Source organism: Tripterygium wilfordii, chromosome 6 (genome assembly GCF_013401445.1).
Source record: "Tripterygium wilfordii isolate XIE 37 chromosome 6, ASM1340144v1, whole genome shotgun sequence".
Lineage (NCBI taxonomy): Eukaryota > Viridiplantae > Streptophyta > Magnoliopsida > Celastrales > Celastraceae > Tripterygium > Tripterygium wilfordii.
This window is the reverse complement of record NC_052237.1, coordinates 8,537,006-8,547,931: the sequence shown is the minus strand read 5'-3', so window position 1 is coordinate 8,547,931 and position 10,926 is coordinate 8,537,006. Positions and strand designations below refer to the sequence as shown.

At 33.4% G+C, this 10,926-nt stretch overlaps 1 protein-coding gene across 1 annotated transcript; it reads left to right on the top strand.

The window, feature by feature from the left end:
- The first annotated feature begins 2,435 nt into the window (after nt 1-2,435).
- LOC119999635 (60S ribosomal protein L22-3-like) lies at nt 2,436-4,758 on the top strand. The gene is made up of 3 exons (XM_038847321.1): nt 2,436-2,587; nt 2,678-2,920; nt 4,403-4,758. The coding sequence occupies exons 2-3, from the start codon at nt 2,691-2,693 to the stop codon at nt 4,545-4,547; spliced, it is 375 nt and encodes a 124-aa protein (XP_038703249.1). The 5' UTR covers nt 2,436-2,587; nt 2,678-2,690; the 3' UTR covers nt 4,548-4,758.
- Nucleotides 4,759-10,926: the final 6,168 nt, after the last annotated feature.

Genomic DNA, 10,926 nt, shown 5'->3' with positions numbered 1-10,926 from the left:
CAAGTATTATTCAAACATCTATGCTACAAACTTTCAAAGGCAAATAATTTTACTATATTTTTATTAGGAAAAATACTTGTTCTTCCATTTCTTTTTTTATTGACAGTTTAAATTTGCGCATTGGATGTTTAGAAGTCCTATTTTTGTATATATGATAAATCAATATCTATGCACAACCACTTGGTGATAACTTAGTGATAAATCACTCATATGGGTTTGGAAGGTCCTGAGTTTGATTCCCACTGGGAGTAATACCTTTGTAGTCATGCGTTGAGCTTTGGATCAATTTACTCTGTCGTAAGGTGGGGACCTTCTGTACCCATGGGCTGATGACCTAAATTTAGGATCATACCACATGTTCATAGGGCAATATTTGTATAATGTCATTCTCGGTTACCCAAAAAAAGAATATCTCACATACCACATGAATTGGCTTGTATGGTGTAGTTCTCGGTTGTCAAAAAAATCTCACGTACCACATGAATTGAGGGTTAAAATAGGAGATAATATTTGGGGTTTATTTTTTATTAAAATATTTTTACTGCATAGTTTTTACATAATTTTAAAAATATGGAAATTTATCCATTTAGTGACTACTTATAAAATGTTGTAAAATATAGGGTTAATTAGCAATAGGTTCCTCAAATCAAACTTTTATTCCAATAGGTCCACTCTAAATTTTTTCAACTCATAAGATCCATAAATGGATTACATTTATTTTATTTAAAATAACTTTTTTATTATCATTCTACCCTCAACCCTTGTTGTTTTACTTATAAATTTCAACAGTTTAATATATTTTCTAATGTCAATGTAATTGGACAGTCATAACTCACTCGTTTGAGTTTCGATTGAAACTATTTTTTTGGCTTTGGAAAGAGGACTCAAAAATCCATAACATTGTATCAAATATCAATTTGGAGATTCAAACATTTTAAAGGTCAAATCGAGACTCAAAGTTTATGCATTGGAACTGTGTTTTTTTACAACAGTATGTTCGACGTCAGTGTGTTCGGACAGCCATAACTCACTCGTTTCATTTCCAATTGTGACGACTTTTGTGGCATTGGAAAGAAGACTAAAAAACCCATATAATTGTTTCTAATAAAGGTTTAGAGATTATAATATTAAGGTGAAATTGAGGCTCAAAACTTGCATATTAGAGTTGTGTTTTTGACATCAGTGTGTTTGATGTCAGTGTGTTCGGACAGTTATAAGTCACTCATTTTAACTCCAATTGACACGATTTTTGTGGCATTGGAAAGAAGACTAAAAAAAACCCATAGAATTACGGTTATTGTATTTTTGAAGATTCAAACATTTTTAAAGGTCAAATTTAGGCTCAATTTATGCATCGGAGTTGTGTTTCCGTTGTTAGTGTGTCTATTGTCTATTTGTACAAATAACTCAAATTTATGTGCAATGCAGATAAATCAAATTCATATGCAATGCAGAAAAATTAAATGCATTGAAGGTAAATTATATGTAATGCAAATAAATTCATATGCAGAGTAGATAAATCAAATTTATATGCAGTATAAATAAATTATGCATAGTGTAGATAAATTCATTTCATTGCAGATAAATTTATTGCAGTACAGATAAATTAAATTCATTTATGCGATTTTTCATTTCAGAATATATCGATGAGTGATTTTGTTTAAAATAGTTTTTCACGTTAATTTAGGAAAAATAATTTTTTTCAAAATTTGTCATGTATTTTGAGAGAGAAATCGTTTTGAAGTTTCGTTTAAAAAAAATTAAAAATTGATGATGTCATGCGCATATGTGTAGGAGTAAAACTGAGAGAGAAATAAGGCAGTCTTTTTTTTTGGATATAGAGGCTCTGTAATTCGTTTAAAATTGTAGAGTATACAATTTGAATAAAATGATTTGAAAAATGTATCATATCATACCACATTTATGTTTGTTTTTATTTTTAAATTTTATCTTAGTTTTTATCTATCATTATATATGAATAATGAATTGTAGACTCTAGGAAATTACGGAATATGTGTAGGAGCAAAACTGAGAGAGAAAATAAGGCAATATATTTATTTTTTTTGGATATGGAGGCTTTGTAATTAGTTTAAAATTATAGAGTATACAATTTGAATCAAATGATTTGAAAAATGTGTTATATCATTTCACATTTATATATTTTTTTTAATTTTTAAAATTTATCTTACTTTTTTTTCTACCATTAGATATGAATAATGAATTCTAAACTCTAGAAAATTACAAAATCCCCAAATCCCTTTTTTTTTTAGTAATTTTGTTAAAATCAGATGGACATGTAGGGAATTTAAAATTTTGTATCCTTATTCCTAAATATTTTTTTGGACGGTCCTTATTGGAACAAATATTCTTCTTAATTATGGATCTATTGCTAATTGCCCTTCAAATTTATGTATTAATCCCAATGAGGACAGGAATGGCTTTTTCTAATTTCTAGAGGTGGTATATGGATATTCACATGTCGCCAACTATAAACTAAACCCTAGCGACCAGCACTCGTCCTCGTCTCAGGGAGCCGCACGTACCAACCTGAAACTCTCAGCCTCTTCGATCTTTGCTGCAATTAACAGTAAATCATTTTGTTGTGTTGTGTGTATATGTATTGCGCGATTAATTCTATTTCTGTATTTATTTTGATTTCATTTGGTGTTGAATGCAGAGGATAATCGAAGATGAGTCGAGGAAGTGCAACGGGTGCCAAGGGGAAGAAGAAGGAAGCGACGTTCACGATCGATTGCGGGAAGCCCGTAGAGGATAAGATCATGGACATTGCATCACTGGAGAAATTTTTGCAGGAGAGGATCAAGGTCGGAGGCAAGGCTGGTGCACTTGGTGATTCCATCACCGTAACCAGAGAGAAGAGTAAGATCACCGTTACCTCTGGCAGCAACTTCTCCAAGCGGTAAATTTTGCTCTCTTTAATTTTGGTTTGGGCTATCTGTTTTCTTCTTTAGGATTCCTTGTTTGTTTTGTATGAATTTTATGTTTCTTTTGTGTTCTTTCCCATATTTAGTTAGCCTGAAATTATACTTGTTTATGCGGCGAACTTGGCTGTGAGGTAACGAGTGTCATTGTTTTTGATTCTTGAGAGAATTGAGAGTATGGATTGTTTTTTTAGCAGTTAACCTCCAATCATCTGCCACCTGCTTGGGAGGTGGTGATGTTACTTAATGGCATATGTTTCATTACCTTTTTAACTTTTTTTTGGTCACTGAGGAACCATCCATCCTAGCTGCTCGAGCGTAAACCTCGGGCCGTCAACAGTCCTCACCACGCTGACCACAGGTAAGACTGACTGAAACCCATGTAGGTGAAAATGGTCCTAACCCCCGGAAGTAGGCCGTAAGCTCATGAGACCAAAAAAAACTTCGAGGGAAAATACTCCCAGCTATTTCGAACTCCCGACCTTAGCGACATTGTGTCTACTCTAAGCCTGGAGATATAACCAACTGAGCTATTGCTCCGTGGTGTTCATTATTTTTAATGGTGAAGTAATGCTCTGTAGTAGATTTGTTATCTGCATTTTATGTGATTGTCAAGTTACTGACTTAGCACTCTGGAGTCTGGACTTGCTAGACTCTCCATATAACAATGAATTAAATTTTTTTGTGTATATGATGGGCTAAATCAGACTGGCTCCTGTTGGAACCGTTTGTTGTAATGGTTCATGTTCTGGTAATAATAAAGAGTTAAGAATTGGAAGTACTAGAACAGTAAGCTTCCTTTTCCCTTAGTAGAACCGGTCCCAGAAATCCATTTACGATGACAAGCAGAGATGACTCAAGAGTATATGTGCATTGTAGTGATAGTTTGCATTTCCCTTTTTCGAGACTAAATTCCCCTTTATTTTGACAAACAGATGATCCCATACATCAAATTTATTGCAACAAGTCTTCTGTTAAACGAATGCTTTACCGAGTCAAGGGTGTATTGTTTCATGAAACCTCATGTGGGGATTATTGTCCCTTTGGAATCATGAGGGTATTGTATTCTTAATAAATCGAGGCTAAAGTTAAATTCCTCGCTTAAGCAATTGGGTTTTAGTTCTTGGGAGTGTTGACGATTGTCTTATCCAGCTGTGGGTCATTTGTCATTGTTACTGTAAGGTACTAACCGTTTACTTGATTATAACCTGTTTTGTCTCTTGTCCATTCCTCTGCTCATGTGTTGAGTTATTTAGATAATTTTGTCCTCCTTGAATTGCCTGGTTAAATGTACAGTAAAACCTAGTGTTACTTTCCTTGATGTTTGAAGTATCAAACTTCTCTGGCTTTGCATGTTTTCCTGGGTGAGGCAGTGTTTCATGTGAGTGGCAACTTGTTACTTCTGGATCTATAGCATCATGGTTTAACATTCACTTTCTCTCTTCTCTGCTGTCATTCAGGTATCTCAAGTATTTGACAAAGAAGTACTTGAAGAAGCACAATGTAAGGGATTGGCTCCGGGTGATCGCATCCAACAAAGATCGCAATGTTTATGAGCTGAGGTACTTCAACATCGCTGAGAATGAGGCCGAGGAAGAAGATTGAAACAATTTCTTTATCGAAGGACCTTGTTGGGGTCAGAAGCTTTTACAATTTTGTTTATTTGCCTACACATTCAGTATTGCTGTTGGATTTGTATGTGTACCTTATTGGCACTAGTTAAGCATATCAATTTTTGGCTTACATAAAACCCCTAAAGAAGTTGAGTGTCTATTTTTCTGAGATTCCAACGGTTTAAAATTGCTGTTGCAAGTTATATGAGTAGTGTTTTTTGTAACCTGGTTTTCTCCAAATCCTTCTGTTCGGAGTGGAGTGATGGATGGGTCCATTGATCCAAGTAAGAATTAATTCATGTCTAAATGAGTCAATTTTATTTTTGACACTAACTAAGAAGATGGTTGAATGGTAGGGTTAATGTATGATTTTTCACTACACAATAATGTGATTATAAACGAAAGTTACATGACTTTGGTTAGTAGTATTTCATTCTGGTTTTCTTGGTAAGTTATTAGACATTTTTTTAAAACTGAGACATAATACAAGTTTGTCATTTGGACATTCGATTTTGACGTGTCTTTTGGACATTTGATTTGGACCTAAACTTGGGGCTCGCCTGCACAAAAGTTTTCCACGCTTGTCCTTTGTACATCCTTTGTGGGTATATATAAACTTGTTATTTGGAGATTCGATATAGTCCTAAGCTTGGGGCTTGCGCCCACATAAGTTTTTCACGCTTGTCCTTTGAACATTTGGGTCTACACAATCTCGCCCTTTTGACATTCACTGTACACCTAAACTTGAGGTTGGCGTGCAGAGCAGTTTCTCATGCTTGTCCTTTGAGTGGTTAAGTTATCAGACATGTAGAGACTAAAGAGCTTATGATCATAATGGCCTAATGGAGTTCAGCTCACTCTCTCTCTCTCTCTTATTGCCAAAGACCCACTCTCCTCCTTCTATTCCATCTTTCATGTCTGCATGCCATCAGTTCTTGGTCAAAAGTTCTATCATGCATTCGTAAGGGATTAAGAGAACATCAATGACAAGGGGCTTGTGTGGCAGGGAAATCCAAAGTCAAACTCTTTGACTTAGTGAAAAAAATAGACGCCCGTAACACGGACATCCGCATGTGAGCATTCTGCATTATGTTTGCTAGTCCCACGAATTCAAAATGCCACAATGACATCATGAGAAGTAATACTCGATTCATTTGGATATAACATTAGATGGGCCTAGTGCAAATTGAGAATCTAGATGACGGGGTCCAACAGCCAACCAAACCTGAAGGCCCATACAACTAGACCAAACAAGTTGGGACCCTGAACTTACACGCGTAGCCTTGTCACCTTAGTAATGTTGATGTAGATTGCAAGACTAGTTGAAATAAATAGTGAAAATCAAGTCCCACATGAAAAAAGAATAATAGTTTTAAACTCTTCATGAGAAATTGATTCTACCATGTATTTGAATACATGTTCGAGGGAAGTACAAATTTGTGTTTGTCATCCTTTAAAAATCCAACTTTTTAAGGGGATATCATCTAATGCAATTCAACTATACAAAATAATCATATTATTCCAAATTTACCCTTATTTATGACAATACTTTTTTTTCCCTTGAAACAAGGATAATTAAAGATTCAAGGGTAATTTTGAAATATAACAACAAAATTATTAATTAATGAAGAAGAGCGACACTAGTTTGGAATATCCCAAAATAGAAGGAAGGACTAAGAAGAGCGACACTAGTTTGTGGCTTTGTTGTATCCTAAGGCTGATTTGATATTAACCTAGCAACAGACTAAAATAGTGAGGGCAAATACGAAAATGCTATGTTGCACAACATTTTGATAGCCCAAGCCATCCCAAGTCTATGTGGCATGACAATATCAGCATTAATCCTAGGTAGAAAATTTTTTAATTTCAAAAGCTTCACTCTATATTTACCTCTCTCCCCCCACTCTCTCTGTTTCTATCTCTCCCCTATCCCTCTCTCTTTCCCTCACTGTCAGAACCCAAGGTCGACTGTCTGGCCACCGATCAAGGGGTGTCGATCCATCGAACTGAAGCGCTAGAGCACCATGGCTCATTCCCAACCTTCGGTTGCCGTCAATAGTCACCTACTTTGCCGAAATCTCGCCTTGAAGCCGCTTCCAACCAAAACTTTAGGAGCCTGATCCGACCATCGTAACAAGCTCTATTGGAAGGCCATAATATTTGCCGGAATATTTATTCCGTTGATTTAGGTATGTCATTCCATTATTTTTGAAGGTTGTTTTCAAGTGGGTATGCTTTGAATGTTGAGACCTTTTGCTCAAGTGAGTTATATTGGGTTATTGTTGAACTTTTTTGTAGAAAGGTTTTTGTAAATTTGGTTGGTTTTGAGGTGGATTAATTTCTTTGGATTGTATTAATTTCTTTTATAAAGTTTTTGTCATTCCTTTTTGTCTCACCTTACTGATTGCCCTTTTTCAATTGATTGGGAGGTTTCACTAAATCAGTGGAATCACTTGTTGTTATGAGATTGAATAATGAACTTAAAATTTCTAAGATTGATTCTTGAACTTGAAACAATAGATTTTAACTATTTCACTGATTTAAAACAATAGATTACGTTATTCTATTGATTTAAATAAATGGATTTAGTTGTTTCACTTATTTAAATAGATTTAGTTAAATTAATGGAATAAAGATATTCTTAATTTGGGGTTTCATTGAAGTCAATGGAATCACTTGTTGTTCTAAGATTGATTCTTGAATTTAAAATTACTGAGATTGATTCTTGAACTTAAAATAATGAATTTTAGCTATTCCACTGATTTAAAAGTAGTGGATTTAGTTATTAATAGCTTTATTTCATTCATTTAAATCAATGAAATTCATAAGACATAAACAATAGATTTTAGTTTAAAAACAATGGATTTCAATCAACCAAGCACGCTTTGAAAATTGTTCCTTTTCAAATTTGCTAGTCATTGTTGGACCCTAAATCCTATATATGTGATTTTGATGATATAAATCCTATTTGTGTGCTATTTGATTGAGTATTGAATTATGATAAATGAACTTGAATGAATATGCCAAGTTGTGTCACTTACTTGTAAAGTATAATTAAATGCTCTATGTGAAGGTTTATGCCTATACATGTGAATTTGACACTATTTTATGATGAGTGTGGTGCTGGAAATTCAGTTTTGAGAAAAGACTATAATATGGACAATTAGGGTTTCAAACTTTGTTTGATCATAATTTAATTGATTGAAGTTCAAATGACTTGAAACTTGAACCATATAATGATGGTCTAATATATGATCCAGAACAAGAATAAAGTGAAATTGAGTGCTTTACAATCTGATTTGAAGATATACTTAAATTTTGCCAAAACCTAAACTCTTAAGTTTTGTGTATGTGTTCTTTTGTGAACGCGATGAACCAAATCAACTTTGATTGAACTAAAAATTTGTGTGCATCTTAATTTACTTATTATGATTTTGAAGATATACTTAAATTCCGTCAAAATTTTGATACTTGCGTAAACTCTTAAGTTTTGTATATACGTGTTCTTTTGTGAACGTGATGAACCAAATCAACTTCGATTGAACTGAAATTTTGTGTGCATCTTAATTTCCTTATTATGAACATAATTTATTAAGGATGGTTTGAGAAAATATGTCATCTTGTCTGAGATATTCTATGCCCTAGCTCTCTAGTACAAATTGTGTGCGATTTGACTAGTTTACTTGGTTAAGCCATAATTTGCTTGTTTGTGATCCTAATTTGGTATGTGCATTATATTTGACGTGAAATTTGATCTGAATGATTAACGGTCAAGTTTTGGCTACTGAACATAGAGGTTGCACAGTGAGTAGTATGTTCATACTTTGTGTTTTATCGGTTTTTGAATATATTGAACTATTTGCTTCATTATGTGATCACCCTCCCTTGTGTAAGTCTTGATCCCTCAGTCATTTGCTTAGCCATTTTGCCACATGCTACCTGTTTGGCAAGGTGTCAGCGAGGGCGTCTCCGCTAAACGGGCCCCTCTCCAATGGGGAGTTGGTCTCTACTGAGAGTTGGAGTCCTACTGAGACTTCTTCATTGTTGGACTGCTCTTACCTAGCTCGATAGAGCTTCCTACCTTGGTCGGGTGGGATGAACCACCTCGGTCGGGTAAGGTGAACAACCAAGGATTGGACATGAGGGTAGGTTCGTCGGTCCGTACCGACCTACCTAAATTGTAGGTAAGTAGTTCTTCCAAGGTGGGTAGTTTGGTCGGCGCTTGACCTTCTTCTGGTCCAGTTGACATGTGTATGCCACATGATCAGTTTCTATTGGTGGGGATATTTTAGTGATATCATATGCCCCTATGAAGATGTTGTCGGAGGGGATGATGATTTGCGTGATGACAATACAATGGCGCATGTCCGGGATATTATTGCGAACAAACTCCTCCATAAGAGGGAGCGGCATTGAGATTGTAGAAATATGTATACAATATATATTATTGTGTAATAAATATTAATGCGCAAGATTTAAATTGAACAATGACCATTTCAATGTATTAATATTCAAAAAATATTTAATTATATTAGCATTGCTTTATATAAGACTTTCCATTTTTTACATTTGAAAATGTTCCTAATTCGTTATTTTAAAATGAATGTAAATAACAAATTATATTTGGGCATTAAAGTTGTAAAATAAATTTAATAACAATATGTTATTAAAAAATCGCTATTTATATTTGTTAGATTAAGTTGCATAGTAAATGTATCACAAAAGGCATAAAATCTAAGTTTAAGGCTCCGTTTGGATGAGCGGATAAGACTCCATTTGGATGAGCGGATAAGGCTTCATATAGTATAAAATTATCCCTTAATGAACTTAGTGGGTGTTTGGATGATTTTTAAAATACTCGGGATATTATAACTTTATACAAAAGTGGTTCTTATACGATGCCAGACGTATAATATTAAAACACCTCCAACTCGTTTTTATTTTACACGGAGTGCTTAGTATAAGAAATAACATATCAAATGACAAAAAAAACCATCACTCTCCCTTTAATTGGGGGTAATCCAGACAGATTATCACAAATCTTATACTATACAAGCATAATATCATATTATTTACAAACGGAGCCATAGACTTGGATTGAGTTGAGGTACTAAGAGTTGGGCTCCCTAGCATTGTCAGAGCAAATATCACCTAAAAGAAAGTGATACTTCACACCTCAAAGCCATCTATTTTCTCTATATTTGCAACAAGTAACAAGCAACGTAAGTTCCAGCACAAAGCACAATAGATATATGTGTTGGGTTAAAGAACATTTGACTCCTTTCTACTGAAGGGAAAGGAAAACCTTGGGTCCGTTTAGTGCACCATATATTGTCTTTTAACAATAAATTGTTAATCACAAACAAACACTAATTTCCCATCTCAAAAACCGAGACAATTTCTGAACAATATATTGTCCTTTTTCAAATGGTCTTATATGAGACAATTTGTAAAAGATTTTCTTTTTTAACATTCACTTTATGTTAGAGTGAATATAATACCTTCATTCTCTCTCCACCTTTTTTACCCCACATTTTTAGTTTGAATTAGTAAATAATTTAGTTCTTTAAATAAAAATTATTAAAAATTATTTGAAAAGTAATTGTTGATAATATATTTATTTTATTTTTTATTAATTTTATAAATTATTTGATATTTTTTTTACCATTTATTTTAATATGTTTCAACTTTAATGCATAATACTGCTGCACGTAATTTACACAACTATTTTAACATCATTTATGCTACGAGTAAAAGTACAACAAAACACATGTCAATATTTGAGGAACCATATCTATTACCATTTATTATCTACCATATATGCTATAATATATATATGTTACTATCAAAATTGTGCGACAAATCAACCTCTTGTATCCATAAATTCATATCCAAAAATCCTTCTCTCCTAATCAACACACGAAGACAAATATAATGTATATTAATTATTAAGTGTATTTTTTAAAAGAAATTGGCTTAGTGCAATCTAGCCTTAGCCCATGGTGGTGAATTTCTTTGGGGCCATACTGTGGGTTTGTTTGGTAGAGTGGAAAGATTGATTTTCAATGCTAGCGAAAAAGTTGTGGAAAAAATGCTGAGTTTAAAGCTGTGAAATATGCTGTGAGGTGTTTGGTGAAGTAAAAACTGACGCTAGCGGAAAAACCGTTGAAATAAAGTATTATAATATTATAATATTTATTTTTATATTAATTAAATATTATAATATGATACAAGTGGGAATAATAAAATATTAGAAATTTTTGTATATTTAAACTGAAAATGTTAATTAGTAAATTAATGTGTATTTTTAATTTTTTATAAATATTAAATTTAATTTTATAATTCTTCTTAAAAAATAATTTTATAATATT